Source organism: Arachis ipaensis, chromosome B01, assembly GCF_000816755.2.
Source record: "Arachis ipaensis cultivar K30076 chromosome B01, Araip1.1, whole genome shotgun sequence".
Classification (NCBI taxonomy): Eukaryota; Viridiplantae; Streptophyta; class Magnoliopsida; order Fabales; family Fabaceae; genus Arachis; species Arachis ipaensis.
In genome coordinates this window covers 91,970,778-91,988,909 of record NC_029785.2, presented here as the reverse complement: position 1 = coordinate 91,988,909, position 18,132 = coordinate 91,970,778, and the positions used below count along the sequence as shown (strand labels likewise).

Below are 18,132 nucleotides of genomic sequence, written 5' to 3'. Positions count from 1 at the left end.
ATATCCAAAATCACAAGGATGAGAATTCATATGAAAAGAGAAAATCAAAACAAAGAGTATCAACAAGGCAAAGAAAAAGTAAACTCCTAATACTAGCAAAACCATGAAATAACCAAAAAGCAAGATATTCACAATATGAACATATTCACAATAGCCAATAACATAACACCATTGCAACTCCCTGGCAACGGCGCCAAAAATTTGATAAGAGAAAAATTGTCGGTAAAGAATTTCACAAAAAAATAGTTGCGTTGCAAGTATAGTTCTAAACCAACAATGAATCCTCAAATCAAATTTAATATGGTCGTCACTAGTTCAACCCCAATAAAATAACCAAGAGTATCAATCCCGGGTCATTCTCCCTTGGAATTACAATGAAGTGCTTTATTATTGGCTATGAAGGGATCTTTTGGGGTTTGTGTAATAAGGAACAAGAAACGTAAATAACAAGAATTAATAAAAGAAAAGGAAGAACTCTTGGCTAGACATCGGTAATTGAGATCACCATCCTTGTCTACAAACCAAATATTGACAATTGTGAGGGACCAACCCATTAAGTCTACTTCCAAGCTTTAAGTACAACAAAAGTCTACTCCTAAGCTTGAAGTACGTCAAATAGGCTTGATAAACATTAATCATAAGTCCCAACCTAGCTATTAATTAGCTTAATAGTAGGTTAGTGTCAATAGACATCAAATTGATCATATAGGGTTCTCAAATCACCAATTCAATGAAACCCAATGACTCAAGGTCACTCAATTCCCTTAGCCTAGGCCAAGAGTAAAGAAAACTACTCTAAAACTAGTGAAAACATTTTAACAAACACCTAGAGTGCAATAAAAGTAAACATCATCAATTGCAAGAATTAAAGGAAGCTACAACTAATCAAAGCAAGTCAACAATAGGAACTAAGGCAAATATAAAAGGACATGGAAATCATAAATTGCATTAAAAGAAAATAAAAATCAACAAGAGAGTTCATAAACTAAAATTAACAAAAGAGTTAATACTCAAAATCGTCCCCGAAAGATACCTCGATCTCCATATTAGTCCCCGAAAGATAAAGTTAATCAAAAGAGTCCGCGAAAGTTACACGAGTTAATCACGTTTGTCCTTCCGTTAACTCCGTTGGTGACCTGGCTAACTGTTGCTGATGTGTGTGGTTAGCTTCAAACGTGGAAGAGGCCCACGTGTGATGACGTGTTGCTGAGAAGGTAAGTTTGAGAAAACAGTTCAAATGAGTCCCTAAGTGTTTGAAACCTAATCCTAAATTCCATGATAAATAGGTCGCCTTCATCATTCAGATGGCCATATAGCTGGGTTCGTGTTCAAGTTGGTGGTTTGGGGCAACGATGGAGGCCGGAAATGGAGACCGTGGTGGCGGTGTGTCGTTGTTCTCGAACGGGAGTAATGGTTCGAGCGCCTCAATGCGAAGCCGGAGGAAACCCCATGAGGAATCATGTTTCTGTGGGTTGAAGGCTGCGATAAGAAAGTCTAGGACAGCGGAGAACCCAGATAGACTATTTCGTGCATGTCCAAGGTACCGGGTGAGTGTTGTGTAAGATTTTAAGGGTTTTTGATGTTGTTTTGTGTGTTAGGATTTTGTTTGATTTTTTATTTTCTGATTTCTGAATTTTCAAAAGGGCAGTCACTGCAACTACTTTAAGTGGGTTGAGGATGATGAGTATGAAGGGATGGGCCAAGGTGCAACGAAGAAAGATTATGGGGCTAAGCTGCAGGTTGATAGTGACTGTGATGAATGGAGGTTGAAGGTGGCATGGAGACTGGGCAGCTTGGAAGCTGAAGTAAAAGCATTGAAAATGTTAATAGTTTTCCTGTTTGTGGTAGTTGTGCTTAATGTGATTGTTTGTAGTTTATTGTGTCGTTCCAAGTAAAGCAAATTCCAAACACTTGTTTGTAGTTTGTGGTAGTTGTACTTAATGTGATTCTTTATCAGCTAGTCTTTTCTTAGGGGGCTTCTGCTTTTCTCTGATTTCAGACCTGCTGTCCCTTTTTCCACTTCTTTTTCCCTTCCCAGAGTCACTATCACTCTCACTGCTATAGAGGTTGTCTCCTACAACCTTTGGAGGCCTATACAGTTCATCTTCAGTACTCTCATAAGAGTCATGAGAGTCAGTGTCATCTTCCTGGAGTTGAGCTTCCTTCACTTGTCTTCCAGATCTTGTGACTCTGCAGCCACTGCTAGTTTGTTTGTCCTTTGTCCCTTGTGAGTTATTGCTTGCCTCTGATGATGAATTTGATTGAGGTGGGACTGATTTGGCCTGATAACTGGTCTTCTTGGCCTCAGGAACAGGCTTCATGGGCTGAGTAGTTGTCTTCTTGGGCTGAGATGTTGTCTTCTTGGGCTGATGGGCTGCTTTATTGGGCTGAGACATGGGCTTCACCTTTGGTTGACTGGGCTCAGATATGGGCTGTGACTTGGGCTGTGACTTGGGCTGTGAGGTTGTTCTGTTGGGGTGATAGGTTTGCTTTTGGGACTGAGGATCAATTCTTGTGGGTTTCTTCACAGGTTGGGAGCTGCACTTCCCCTGTTTCAACCCTGCTGCTTCCACATTCACTACTTCATCCTCAATCTGGTCTACTATACAAGGCTGAGAGATACAATGCTCCAGGTAGATATTGATCAGATTGTGATTTCTCCTGCAATCCCTGCACATGGCAACCAAGTCTGCGTCTGTGACCAAGCTTCTCAACCCTGATGAAAGAGGAACTCCAGGATCTTTCCACCAACAACTTCCAGCTTCAATGTAACCCAACTCCCTATAATAACCCCTTACAAAGAAGACGTCAAGCGTGTCTCCTTCAACCCCCATCAGCACCTCTGTATTATCGGGTTCGTATACCATATCTCCTTCAGTATTCTTCTTAAACAGTTACCATGGTGAAACACAAAGGTCATCGGAGGACCTTCCATCTACAAGCAGAAATAAGAAAACCTCCTTAGCCCACACAGATTGCAACTGCCTATTCTCAATCATAACATAAGAAACCCTAACCCCAAAACAAACATGCAACAACGAAAACTAACTCCCATTAACATCAAACACCCATAACACAATATCATCACAACGGCATTCAAAGCAATGTATTCTAACCTTAAACAACACTCACACAAACCCCTACCCCTAAAGACAAAGATATACAGCACGCCACCCCTAAGACATCAGCCTACAAACTGACTTCAAAAAAAAGGAAAAAACTTTAATGCTTACCTCTAACCGTCACGCTTGCTTCTTCCACAAACAATGTTGCTAACATCTGACGACCACTCTTCTCAGTACCAACAGCTACTCGGCTTTGATCGTCAACCAACGACGACAAACGTGGCTGGCGATGTACTCGGTTTTGATCGTCAGCCAACGAGGACAAACGTCGATGGCGATGTTCGAATGCAACGTGAAGGGGTTAGGGCATGGCTTGACGGAGACGAAACAATTTTGGAGTCAAACGTGGAGATACTCGTTATGGAAGAGGGTGACTCCACTCTGCAACGTTTTGAATCCACTTTCTCCATGAAACAACGCCGATTCATGTCTATCTGGACATTCCCTCAAAACGGCATCGTATTCCTTCTCTGCCAGCATGGCAGTTAACGTGCCACGTGAGCAGACGTTAGCCATGTCATCTAGCAAATTGACGGAAGGACGAACCTGATTAACTCGTGTAACTTTCGGGGACTCTTTTCATTAACTTTATCTTTCGGGGACTAATATGGAGATCGAGGTATCTTTCGGGGATGATTTTGAGTATTAACTCATTAACAAAATAAAGGAATTAACAAGAGAGTTAAAGTACTAGAACAAATAAAAGTAAAGGAAAACTAAATTGATGGAGAAAGAGATCTAGATCTAAAAAGGAGTAAAACTAAGAACCCTAATCTAGAGAGAGGAGAAAGCCTCTATCCATAGAAAACTACATCTAAACTAAAGTGTGTATGAATGGTGATCCCCGCTTTTTTCCTTCACTCCCAGCCTCTTATCTGCATACTGGGCTCGAAATTGGGCTAGAAATCAGCTCAGAAATCGCCCCCAACGACTTTACCTTAGTGAGGCACGTGCCACTCGTCACGCGTACGCATAAGCCACGCATACGCATCGCCTTGAAGATGCATTGGTCACGCGTACACATCATGTCACGCGTACGCGTCGCTTGGAGTATGGCGCGATCACGCGCACGCGTAGTCCATGCGTGCCCGTGGGCATCATCTTGTCAAATCTTCATTTTCTTGTGTTCCTTCCACTTTTTCATGCTTCCTTTCCATCCTCTAAGCCATTCATGTCCTATAATCTCTAAAATCACTTAATAAACATATCACGGCATCGAATGGTAATAAGAGAGGATTAAAAATTAGTGATTTTAAGGCCTTAGAAGCATGTTTTCATTCATAGCACAAAATTTGGAAGAAATTTAAAACCATGAAAATTGTATGAATAAGTGTGAAAATAGTTGATAAAATCCACTAAATTTAGCACAAGATAAACCCTAGAATTGGGTTTTATCAAATACCCACAATCGAAATGATACTCTTGTCCGTAAGCACAAACCTAGCCCCGGATCCCCTCAGCGGTGCAATGTTCAACTTCTCATAAATCAAGAGTGGCATAATGCTCACACACGAGCCTAGGTCGCACATGCAATCCTTAAGTTGAATCTCACCAATCATATAAGATACCAAGCAAGGACCGGGATCACTATATTTTTCAGGAAAATCATCCATCATAGAAGAAACAGGGTTACCTAATAGATTCATCCCTAGCCCACCAATCTTCTCTTTGTGAGTGCACACATATTTGAGAAACTTAGCATATTTCGGGTCTTGATGTATGGCATTAAAGAGTGGAATAGTTACCTCCACATTCTTGAAGATTTACACTATATTGGGATCAAGCTCCTCATACTTCTTGGCCTTCTTGGCTATCGTAGGGAACGGTATAGGAATTTGTTCCTCTAAGTTGTTCTTCCTCTTCGGTTCCTTGGCCTTCAATTGTTCTTCTTCTTCCTTTGCAACTTCTTCCTCATTTTCTTCTTCATCTATCTTCATTGTTTCACCAACTTCGACATTAGGGACATCCTCCGCCAACTTGATGGGCTTGGGTTCAACTTCCTCAATTGTTGTACCATTCCTCAAGGTAATTGCATTGATGCTACCCCTTGGGTTTGGGATAGGTTGGGAAGGAAGGCTAGATAAGCTAGAGGCTTGGTCGATGTTGGTATTGTTTGTAGGAGGTAATGCTAACCTTGAGAGAATCTCGGCTATAGAGGACATTTAAGCACTCATAGTGCCAACTTGTGCATTGAGATTCCTAGTGTTCTCTTTATTTTCTCTATTATAGACCTAAGTCTCTCTTGTTCTTGATAGAGTGCATGGTGAGAGTCATCACCTTGATTTGTGGGAGAAGAAGAAGGCTGATTGGTTTGTTGTCTTTCATAAGGAGTTTGGTATCTATGGTTATTGGCTTGATTTTGTTGTGAGTGTTGGTATGGTTGATTATGGTGGTTTTGGTTGGCTTGGTAGGTATTGTTGTGGTATTGGGAAGAAGGTTGGTTGTTGTTGTGGTAATGAGAAGATGAGTTGCTTTGGTTCCATCTTTGATTATGGTTGTTTCCTTGGGCATTGTCCCTCCACCCTTGATTAGAGCTATTACCACGGGAGTAATTGCTTTGACCTTGAGATTGATAAAGTGGACAGTTGTTGTAGTTGTTGGCTACTGCAAGAGTGTAATCCTCTTGGACTTGATGGCTTTGGTCACTGTAATGTGTGGTACTAGAGCACAAACCATACACTCTAGGAGGTCCTTCAAGTTGGAGGATTTGAGGTGGGACTTGGATGGCTTGGATTGATTGAGATGCCTTTTGTCCTTGGTGAATCTCCTTGAGGAGAGTGGTCATTTCTCCAAGCACTTTAGTCAAATTCAAGTCGAAAGAAGGTGCTTCCACCACACTCTTAGGAGGATTGTTTCTCACTCTCACATGTTGGGTAGCTTCGGCGACATCATTGATTAAACTCCATGCTTCTGCCCCCGTCTTGTTCTTAGAAAGGGAACCACCATTGGAGGCGGTAAGCAATCTCTTATCCGCTGCACAAAGACCTTCAGTGAAATAGCTAATGAGCAAATGAGTATCTAACCCATGATGTGGACAAGATTCCAACAACCTCTTAAATCGAGTCCAATATTCATAGAGTGTCTCTTGATCTCTTTGTATTATACCGGAAATTTCGTTCCGGATGTAGTCGGTCTTCTCCGGAGGAAAGAACTTGTCTAAGAACTCTCTTCTCAATAGGTCCCATTCAGTCACCACTTCATCAAGTTGGGAGTAGAACCATTCTTTTGCTTGCCCCTCAAGAGAAAAGGGGAAAGCAAAACCCATGATAGCAATCTCATCAGCACTATACCTTCGAGCCGTAGAATAAGCTACTTGAAAGTCTCTCAAATGAATAATGGGATCTTGGCCCGGTAGTCCATGGTACTTAGGAAGCAAGTTAATCAGACTATTGTTCAGCTCAAAATTTGGATCAAGATTTGGATACCTAGCTTGCAATGGTTGAAGAATGAGATCCAGTGCTCCTTGCTCGTGCAAGGTAATCTTACGTGGCTCCGCCATGTGGTTTTCACCTGTAGTATTCAAGGATATATCAATAGTGCCAATAGAGGAATAGGAAGTTCCTTCGTTGAATGTGGACTCTAGATCACTCTCGGTTCCGTCTAGTGTTTCGGAGGGTTCCTCAAGAGAGGCCGAAGCACTAGCCGTGTAATCCAAACGACGTCTAGCTTCCCGAGTATGAAATAAGGTTCTTTCCATTTCGGGATCAAACTTGGCTAAGCTAGAATTCGGTTGAGACTGAGTCATTCAACTTAGAAGTCATATCTCATTGATGAATACATATTTAACGATATATTTTGGTTTGATTTGAGTGGATTTCATCACATAAACCCACATTTATTCATCTAAATAGCGTGCTTTTGTGTTTTCTCTCCAAATTATGCCTAATTGTGAAAACATGCTATTTTGTGCTTAAATTAGTAATTTTAATCCCACCTTTATGCCATTCGATGCCATGACATCTTTGTTGAGTGATTTTAGGTCCTAGAGACAAGTTTGGGAAGGCAAAAGTGGAATGAAGCATGAACAAAGGGAGAAAACAAGAAGAAAACAAAGGAGAAGCACACAATGGAGTGTGCATGCGCACAACCACCTGTGCGCACGCACGAGAGCCACACAGCCATGTGTGCATACGCACAACCTCCTGTGCGTACAGACAAGAAGAAAATCAGCAAGTGTGCGTACGCACACACCTGTGCGTACGCACACGTCCCAACACGTGACTCACTTAATGGAAATCGCTGGGGGCAATTTCTGGGCCTCCAGAGACCAGTTTTTTGACTTTCTGAAGCTGATTCTTCCTATATTAAACAAGGCCTCACTCCATGTGAAAGAGGGGGGAGCAATTAGGGTTAGCTTTTATCATGTTTTAGTGTAGTTCTTTAGAGAGAGAAGCTCTCCCCTCTCTCTAGAATTAGGGTTCTTTAGTTTAATTTCTTGTAATTTCTACTTTTAATTCTTGTTTTCATTTACTTTTCCTTGTCATTTATTGTTATTGCATCTTTATTCCTCTTCATTTCCCTTGTTATTTCCTTTATTTTGTCATTTTTATGTTATGAACACTCTTTGTTAATTTTAATTTCATTTAATGCAAATTTATGTTTTCATGTTCATTTATTGCTTTCTTTAGTTGTTGTTATGGTTTTCTTGCTTTTGGTAGTTAGATTTTATTTTTAATATATTTTAATATTATTTTATTCTCATGCACACCAAGTATTTGATAAAATGCTTGGCCTAGTTTTCACTTAGTTTTTCTCCACTCTTGGCTTGAAATTGTTGACTTTGGTGATCCTTGAGTTATTGATGTCCATTCTTGTTTGATATATTAGAGTAGTTAGTTGATTTGGTCTCCATTGAATCTATGTGACCCTTAGTGTTGACATAGGACTTATGGATTGAAATCAACTATGCCTATTTGACTTATCCTCGATGTAGGGTTGACTAAGTAGGATTAACTCTTCATAATCATCATATGTTTGTGGTCAATGGCTAGGATAGGTAACCTTAGCTCTCAATTACTTGCCAAGAGGTTTTCTTGCATTTGAAGTTTCCTTTCCTTGCATTTTATTGCTTTGACTTTTATTGCTTTGACTTTTAATTTCTTGCATGATCATTTAATTGCTTTGATGTTTAATCTCTTACATGTTTAGTTTTCACACTCTTGGTTGAGAAATTGGGTCTTTGGGTGGAATTGAGTTGTGGATGTCCATTCCACATTGTGTGAGGATTGTTAGTTGGTTTGGTTCCCTTGACTTTAAGTGACCCACTAATGTTGACTTAGGACTTAGGGATTGGAATCAATTATGCCCTTTTGACTAATTCTCAATTAGGATTGACTAATTGGGATTAATTCCACACAATTTCCATGTTTGTGGTCCACAACTAGGATAGGAAACCTAGATTACCCACTTCTTGCCAAGAACCCCTTTTTTTTACTATTTGATTTTTAGTTGCATTGCTTTCAATTTCTTTCCTTTTAATTCCTCACATGCTTGTTTCAATTCTTGCTATTTATATTTCTTGCTCTCTTGCTTTCATTCCCAATTCCCCATGTTCTCTCATAGCCAATGATATGACACTTCATTTGCAACTCCTAGGGAAGACGACCCGGGAGCTAAATACTCTTGGTTATAATAATTGTTTTGTATTGTGACTATCTTTTGAATTTAAATTTGATTGTTGGCCAATTGTTGGGTTGGGAACTATACTTACAATGCCAATTCTATTTTGAGAAAATAAAATTCCCAACCCGCTTTGGGCTATCATCAAATTTTTGGCGCCGTTACCGGGGAGTTGCAATGGTGTTATGTTAGTGGCTATTGTGCATATATAAATATTGTGAATATCTTATTTTTGGTTGATTGTACATATGTTGTTTGCTCATTTTTGGATTTTGTGAATGTGTTAATATGTGAATATGTAAATATGTCAATATATGAATATGTGAATAGTTGTTTTTGGTTGATTACTTGTTTTTACTAGTTTTAGGAGTTCATTTTATTTGTTCTTATTACCTTTGGTCTTTATTCTCTTTCTATCCTATGAATTCTCACCCATTGCATTGTGAGTTTTGTTGCTATTGTGTTATAGGAATTGGGAATTTCAAGTCCTTGTTACCTAGATGGAATGAAAGGGACTCACCACCATACTACAAGATGTGGGTGCACAAGCTTTGGAATCTCAAAAGCCTTGGAGAATACAAGCTTGGGTGAGAGCTTCTCAATAAAGTCCAACTTAAGGACTCTAAATAGAAGTGCTAGGTGGGAGACACCACACCATGGTAACATTGTTTCAACCCTTCTCTTTGTAAATAAGTTGCCTTAATTGCATTTTTGTTTGATTGGTTAGCTTAGAATTAGTTTAATTTTGATATTTGTAGGCTAATTTTTGTTTGGATCATGAATTTACAGGTTATTGCATGTTTTGATGTTAAGCTTTTGTTGAGTTAAGGCTTAAAGCCTTAGTTTGGAAACAGGGCATCTGTGCGTATGCACACACCTGTACGTGTGAAAAACCCCGATTTCATGGTTTATCTTGTGCTTATTTTAGTGGATCTTACCACCTTTTTCCCACATTTATTCAATTGAATAGCATGGTTTTGTAATTCTCCCTTGAATTGTGCTTAAGTGTAAAAACATGCTTTTAAGGCCCTTAAATTGGTGATTTTGATTCACTTTAATTCCATTCGATGCTTTGAGGTGTTTGCTAAGTGATTTCAGCTTCATAAGGCAAGTATTGGATGGAAGAAATGAGGAAAAAAATCATATAAAGAGGAGAATGCATGAAGAAACAAAGATTGGGAACGCATCAATGGGCACGCACGCATACAAGGCACGCACGCGCAAAAGTGGCTTCGCACAGAGACGCGCACGCGTACATGACGCGTTCGCACGGATGAAGAAACAGCCAATCGACGCGCACGCGCACATGGCGTGTACGCGCCGATACTCGCATGTGACCCCTTAAAGGCAAAATGCTGGGGGCAATTTCTGAGCTGCCTAGGCCCAAATCCAACTTGTTTTTGAGTGTATTTCATGCATAATTGAAGTCCAAGCAAAGGGGGAGCAATTGTTTGAAGTGTTAGCATCATGTAGAGTAGTTTCTAGAGAGAGAAGCTCCCTCTTCTCTCTAGAATTAGGCTAGGTTAGGTTAATCTCTTCTAGATATAGGTTCAATCTCATGTTTTCATCTCATTTCGTTTATGAATTCTTGCTTTTACTCTTTTATTCTCATGGTTTGTAGTGTTAATTTCCCTCTTTGCTCTCTTTTGTGATGATGAACTAATGTTGGATTTGGTTTACATTTAATGCAATTTGATGTTGATGTTTCTTTCATTGATGAATTAAGTTGTTGATTTACTCTCCTTGCAATTGGTAGTTGTTAGATTTTATTATTCTTGCACATTTACCATGCTTTCCTTTATTACCCACCAAGTGTTTGACAATATGCTTGGTTGGGCTTTAGAGTAGACTTTGAGCATTCTTGGCTTGGAAAGAGTAATTAGGTAATCTTGAGTCATTAACATCCAATTTGAATTGGTGATCTAGAGTTGTTAGTCAATATTATTTTCATTGACTCTAATCTCTAGCTAATTTAATTAGTTAGTTTATTGGGACATTTGGATTGAGATTAGCTAGTCTTGTTTGACTTTCTCTCGTTGAAGATAACTCACACCTTCTTCCATCGTTGGAGATGACGTAATATGATAAATTCTTGTTAATTATTGTTATTAGTGACTAAGATGGAAAGCCTATGATCTCAATTTCTTGCCATGAATTCTTGTTGGACTGGCTGCGCTGCTGATCCTTTGTCACCGGAGGGTGGTGATACCTGCAAGGGACTCCGATGCTTAAGTTAGCAAGGGTAATAAGCAGGTTTTTAGTAGAATCAGAGTATGAGTTATACCTGGGTGCTCCAGTGTATTTATAGTAGTGTAGGCTGACCTTTCTAGATAAGATAAATTAGTTATCTTATCTTTATCTTTAAGCGAGGTCATCTTATCTTTTGGGGAGCCGCCCTTATCTTTCTAGGCTTTAACTGCCTTTAGATTGGGCTGTGTCCCTTCATTTGGGCCTGTTTGGGCCCTTCATGTCGAATTGGCCAAACTCTTTTAAAGAAGAGGTCGGGGGTCCTGACCTAAAGAGGTCGGTCGCCTTGTCGCTAAACATCCCGGGTTGGATAGCTCGACTCAGGGTATGAACAGTGCCCCTGCTCGAGCTCGGTCTTTCTTTTTGAGGTCGAGTCTTAGTTTTAGGACTTCGATCCTTCTCTGGTGAAGCCGAACTCGAGCACCTTGTCAACTTAATCTTCGTAGCATTCTCCTTTTTGAATATGGAACGTTTTCTTTCACTTTTTATTAAAAGTGCGCGCTTTTGCATTAGCGCTCTTAGCCTTGGAAATATGCGAGGGTTTTAATACCCTCATTAATTGGTTTTTAATTGCTTCGTTTCTCTTAGCCTCTCTATTTTGAATTTCACACTCAGAAAAAACGGTTTCTCTTCTCAGTAACTTCCCTTTTCTTTCTCTCTTTCTGTTTTCTAAAGTTTGCCGTTTTTCGCATTTCTTCCCTGTGACGTCTTCTTGGCGATTAGTGTTTTCGTTGCTGTGAAGGGCGACTCTGGATTCCATCTTCTTCAAAGTTTCTTCCTTTATTCAGGTTGGTTCTTCTTTTTATTGTTCTCCTCATTTTTTCTAGTAAAGCTTTGATTCTGACTGAATGTATGTTGGAAAGCTTGAACCTTTTTGTAGTCTTGTGTTTGTGTGTTACTGTGATGTATTTTTCTGGCTTCTTTTTCATCTTTATGCATACTCCTGGTATTTCTGTTGAGGCTTTTTAGGGCTTTGCATGTTTTGCTATTGCTTTTAGTTGTTCTTTAATGCTTGAGTTTTGTGAACTGCACTTGTTTGCTTCTAAAAATATTACCCCTTGATTTTGCCCTGTTGATAGCTTCCCTTACTACTGGACTTTGTAGAAGATAACGATGCTTTGTTTTGATTTTCTTTGTTTGTTTGGGGGTATTTTATTTCTCTGAAAAAGGGGTGCATCTTCGATGATTTGATACATTTTGTTGCTTGGTAGCTTCGTTTGTTAATCGAACTGGGACGGTGAGTCTGGGAGTTTATTTTGATGGTTTTATTTTGATTTGTGGCTTGTAGTCTTCTTCTCAAAGTGTCACTTTAGTTGAAAGGGGTCATTATCAAGGTGTGAGTTTGTAGGTTTTCCTGAGTCCTTCTTCTGTGCCTGCCTCCAAAGGATGCCCCTGGATCTTTGGTGTGGGTCCTGGGGTTTCCTTTTGTTATTTGTATTGTGCTGGATTATATTGGCTGAGTTGTTTTGCTTTCGTCCGAGATGTTTTTTAGTAATCCAATCTTCTTTCCTTGTTGTAGGACTAGTTGACCTCATGTCTTCTCGCAAAAATATTGTTGAGACATCTTCCCAAGTCCCTGAGGGCATGGCTGATTGGGTGGATTCCATGGTTCTTCTGTGTGTTTTGTTAGTTGACTCTGAGTTTTGTTAGCAACTTAGGCAATTTCATAGGATTTGTGGTAATGGTAGTGATGAAAAGAACTATGAGCTTGTATCTCCAAATTCTTAGGAGAGGGTCTGTTTTTCTACCCGAATTGCTGGAGAGCGTCCCTTTTTCTACGCCTACGACTTCTTTTTTAGTCAAATGAATATCACTCTTCCCTTTACCCCTTTCGAGACCAACCTATTATGGTCCTGTAATGTAGCTCCATCCCAGGTTTACCCCAATTCCTGGGGTTTTTTAAAATCTTTCAATTGCTGTGTCATGAGTTCGGTATCCCTACTTCACAATCCCTCTTCTTTTATCTCTTTGTTTTGACAAAGCCTGTGGTAGTTAAGAAGAAAGCCGCTTGGGTTTCTTTCCGAGCTTCCCAGGGAAAAAAGGTTTTCTCCAGGTTTGATGAATCTTTCCGTGACTTCAAAAATTACTTTTTTAGGGTCCGAGCTGTTGAAGGAGCTCGACCCTTTTTTCTGGATGAGAATGATGAGCCCGCCTTTCCCTTGGAATGGCAAAAGAATGTAATGGTATCTAAATATACGTGGGAGATGTTAGATGAGGTTGAGCAAGCTTTCGTGACTGTGCTGGAAGAAAACTGGGGGCAGCCTCCCCATCTCGACACAAAGAAATTTTTAACCAACCCCTCTCTCTTCCAAGCTGAGCTAGGTAGTGGTTAATTTTTTGGTTTTGCTTGTTTTGTCGAGTTTATCTCTTGTAAGCTCTTCTTTGATTTGTAACTTGGTTTCCTGCGGTTATGTTTTGTTTGCAGAGATGATTAAGAATAATGAATCCATGAAGGCCTTTAAAAGGGCAAGGAAGGCTACTGCAGCTCAAAATGTCTCGGCCAAGGCGGCCGGGGAGGGGCCGTCCCAGGTTCAGTTGAAGCCGGCCATACCGAGGTCACCGGGGGCGAGGAAGGTAATCCCTACTCCCCAGGTTCGTTTGGTTGATCCTCCTCAAGCTTCTATTGCTACTTCTGGTGCTCCTCCAAACAACAAACAAAAAACAACTGAGCCTTTCAACCTTGATGCCCCTGACTTTGATGCGGTTGAGTTTGTTGATCAACAGATTGGTCTTTGCGATACCATTCCTACCGACGATATCTCTCTCCTTCGCCACTTGGATTTTATTACACGGAGTAGCGTCAAGATGGCACATATAGGAGCTGCCCTGTACCGAACTACCCAAGACCTCCCTCTTCATGCTACCAAGGTTCGAGTTCTTGCTCCCGAGGTCGACCTTACTCTCTTCAACCTGGACAATGTTGTAAAGGATGGCAAGATTGTCCCTGACGATCCTGATGACGATGATGTTGAACCTCCCTCTGTTCTTGCTGCCAAAGCCTCTATGGTGCCGACTTCTTCAGCTCCTTCAGCTGAGGCCGGTCATCCCGTGTCAGAACCTGACTGTTAAATCTTGAATCGGGATGATAGGACTGTGGATGCTGTGCCCATTCAGACTCGCCCTCCTTCACCTCGTGCTGCCGAGAAGCCTTCGGATCTTCCCTGATTATGTAAATGTTTTATGTAGATAGCCCGGCCTGTGGGCTTTTAAACTTTCTTTTTGTAATGTTTGCTAAATGTTGACACTCTTTTAGTTGCTTGTTTAGCAACTTAATTTTGAAAAACAAAATAACTTCCAAGTTCTTGGGGCTGATTTGGGTAGCCTCTTGATCTTGTTCTTATTATAACTCTATGCTTTTCATATCATGTCGGTTTTTATCTATCTTGTTACCTTTTTTAGGTTTTTTGGTAGTGTTGGAGCTTTATTGCTCGACCTCTTTGGATTGCCTTTGCGTTTCCTACTTGTGGCTTTGATTCCTTTGATTCTTCTGAAGTTATTTCTAGTAATCCTATTTTGTTTGGACCTTTTGTGAGTTCTCTGCTAGGAGTTACTTTTTATAATGTTAGGATTTTTGGGAGGCCGACTTCGTCATGTCGGGTCCTTCTAAGTTATTTTTGTAATCCTCTTTCTTGGACCTTGTTCAGGTCTCTTTCAGGGATTACTTTTATAACTTTATATTTTAGGCCGACTTTATCATGTCGGACCCTTCTAAGTTATTTTTGTAATCCTCTTTCTTGGACCTCGTTCAGGTCTCTTTCAGGGACTACTTCTATAACTTTTATGTTTTGGGCCGACTTCGTCATGTCGGGCCCTTCTAAGTTATTTTTGTAATCCTCTTTCTTGGACCTTGTTCAGGTCTCTTTCAAGGATTACTTCTATAACTTTTATGTTTTGGGCCGACTTCGTCATGTCGGGCCCTTCTAAGTTATAGTAATCCTCTTTTATAGGGTTGGCCAGACCTCTTTCCAGGGATTTACTTATAACTTTGGTTATTGCGACTGGTCCGACTTCTTTACGTCGGCCAGTCTTTAGGTTATTTTTTAGCAATCCATTTATTAAGACCTCGTCAGGTCCTTTCTATTTATCACTTTCGATAACTTCTTGCATTATTTTGTTTTCATCTTTGCCGATTTGTAGAAATTGGGTTTAATCCATGTTTGGTCGACCTTTTAATGAATTTTGTTTTCATCTCTGTTTGTCTTTATCGTGATCGTGCAGTGAATTTGATTTTCACTTTCTGCTGATCTGTAGCTTTATAATCGGACGATGAATGTTTCAGATTAATGCGGCTTGCGAATTTGTAGAAAATCTAAACAGACTTTATTCAAAAGAAAAGGCAAATATATACATTTGGAAGCTTTATCCCTCTAAGTTGGGTAATTTATAGGTCTTGGCTTGGCGCCTCATTAAAAAACCTTTTCAGGAAAAAGAGTGCACCTTATCCTAAGATCCTTTATCATCCCTAACTATAGTACCTTCTTAGGTTGCAGGCGTGCCATGACCTAGGAAGCTCTCGCCCATCGAGTTCGGACAGTCTGTAGTAGCCCTTTCCAAGTACTTCTATAACTCGGTAGTTTCTTTTCCAGTTTGTTGCCAGCTTTCCTTTCCCAGGTCGAGTCGTTCCCATATCATTTCGGATTAGGATGAGGTCGTTCTCAGAAAAACCTCGCGGCACTACCCTTTGATTATATCTCGAAGCCATCCGACGTTTTAATGCCTCTTTCCTGATCCGAGCTCTTTCTTGGACTTCTGGAAGTAGGTCGAGTTCTTTCCTTTGAAGTTGGGAGTTGGCTTCTTTATTATAGTGGATCACTATAGGCGATCCTTCTTCAATCTCCACTGGGATCATTGCCTCCGTTCCGTACGCTAATCGGAAGGGTGATTCCTTTGTGGTGGAATGTGGCGTTGTTCGATATGCCCATAGGACTTGTGGGAGCTCCTCAGCCCAGGCTCCCTTTGCGTCCTGTAATCTCCATTTCAGCCCAGCCAATATGACTTTGTTGGCAGCTTTGGCTTGTCCATTAGCTTGGGGATGTTCTACGGAGGTGAATTGTTGTTTTATGTTCAAGTCGGCCACTAACTTTCTGAAGCCTGCATCTGTGAATTGGGTGCCATTGTTTGTGGTGATAGAGTATGGAACCCCGAACCTTGTGACAATGTTTCTATATAGGAATTTTTTACTTCTTTGAGCAGTGGCGTTAGCTAGAGGTTCTGTCTCGATCCACTTTGTGAAATAGTCTACCCCTACTATGAGGAATTTGACTTGTCCCGATCCCTGAGGGAAGGGTCCGAGAAGGTCGACTCCCTATTTTGCGAATGGCCAAGGTGAGGTCATGCTGATGAGTTCCTCTGGCGGGGCGATGTGAAAGTTGGCATGTTTTTGACATGGTGGACATGTCTTTACGAACTTTGTGGCTTCCTTTTGTAGAGTTGGCCAATAAAATCATGCCCGGAGTACTTTTTTGGTAAGTGCTTGCGCTCTGAGATGGTTGCCACAAATGCCACTGTGTATTTCTTCTAGAACCTCCTTTGTGTTGGAAGTCGGCATACATTTTAACAATGGTATTGAAATCCCTCTTTTGTATAGAGTATTATTTATGATAGTGTAGTATTGTGCCTCCCGTTTTAACCTCTTTGCATCCTTTTCATCTGTGGGGAGTGTTTCTGTTTTGGTTGTTTGAGGCAGGAAACCCGAATTTGAGGGAGAGTTCGATTTGGGTTCCTTGGTCGCTTTCAATTATCACACCCGCGCCGCTTCCAATTTTATTTGAGGAACCGTCCACGTAGAGATTCCATTCTGTAGGGAGTTCCGAGGTGTCTGTAAATTCTGCGATGAAGTCGGCCAGGTATTGTGATTTGATGGCTGTCCGAGCTTCGTATTGAAGATCAAATTCGGACAACTCGACTGCCCATTGCAAGAATCTGCCTGCTAGGTTTGTTTTCTGCAAAATCCCTTTTATAGGCTGGTTGGTCCGAATCCTAATGGTGTGAGCTTGGAAGTATGGACGAATTCGTCGAGATGTTAGTATGAGGGCGTAGGCAAATTTTTCTATTTTTTGGTAGTTCAGCTTAGATCCTTGTAATGCTTTACTGATGAAGTATACGGGTTGTTGCCCACTGTCGTCTTCTCGAACTAGTGCTGAGGCTACTGCCCGACTTCCTACTGCGAGGTACAATATGAGTGGTTCTCCTTCCCGTGGCCGAGTTATGATAGGTGGTTGTCCCAGGAATCTTTTGAAATCTTGGAAGGCTTGCTCGCACACCGTTGTCCATTTGAACTTCTTTCCCTTCTTTAGAGTGGCGTAGAAGCGGAGAGATCTTATTACTGATCCGGCTAGAAATCTGGACAAGGCTGCCAACCTCCCATTGAGTTGTTGTACCTCTTTGACACAAGTCGGGCTCTTCATGTCGAGTATGGCCCGGCATTTATCCGGATTTGCCTCGATTCCTCTTTGTGTGAGCATAAAACCCAAGAATTTGCCAGCTTCTACTGCGAAGGTGCATTTTGCAGGATTGAGTCGTATGCCATGCCTTCATATACTGTCAAACACTTGGGTCAGGTCAGACAACAACGTCTCTTCACTTTGTGTCTTTATTAACATGTCGTCCACATAGACTTCCATAATTTTTTCGATGTGATCCGTAAAGATCTTATTCATTAATCTCTGATAAGTAGCTCCCGTGTTTTTAAGACCAAAAGGCATGACGATGTAGCAGTAGTTTGCTTTTGGGGTGAATATATTGGGATTTGGTTGTATCCTGAATATGCATCCATAAACAAGAGGTATTTATATCCGGAGGAGGCATCTACCAAAGCGTCGATACTTGGGAGTGGATAAGGATCTTTTGGGCAGGCTTTGTTGAGATCAGTGTAGTTGGTGCACATTCGCCACTTCCTATTTGATTTTTTCACCAAGACGATGTTAGCTAGCCATAGTGGATACTTGACTTCTCTTTTGAATCCTGCCTCCAATAGAGCTTGTACCTGCTCTTCCACAGCTTGGGATCGTTCTGGCCCGAGCTTTTTTTGCCTCTGTTGTACTGGCCGAGATCCTGGGTAGACCGCCAACTTGTGGCACATTAATTTGGGGTCTATGCCCCGCATGTTTGCAGCCTTCCATGCAAAGAGGTCGACATTATC

At 40.9% G+C, this 18,132-nt stretch overlaps 1 protein-coding gene and 1 long non-coding RNA gene across 2 annotated transcripts; both read left to right on the top strand.

The window, feature by feature from the left end:
- On the top strand, positions 1,353-1,895 carry LOC107609199. Its single transcript, XM_016311066.1, has 2 exons — positions 1,353-1,547; positions 1,644-1,895. The coding sequence occupies exons 1-2, from the start codon at positions 1,353-1,355 to the stop codon at positions 1,893-1,895; spliced, it is 447 nt and encodes a 148-aa protein (XP_016166552.1).
- LOC107618760 lies at positions 1,900-7,271 on the top strand. The gene is made up of 3 exons (XR_001615365.2): positions 1,900-1,913; positions 1,958-1,960; positions 7,105-7,271. It is a non-coding gene; the product is annotated as an uncharacterized LOC107618760 (long non-coding RNA).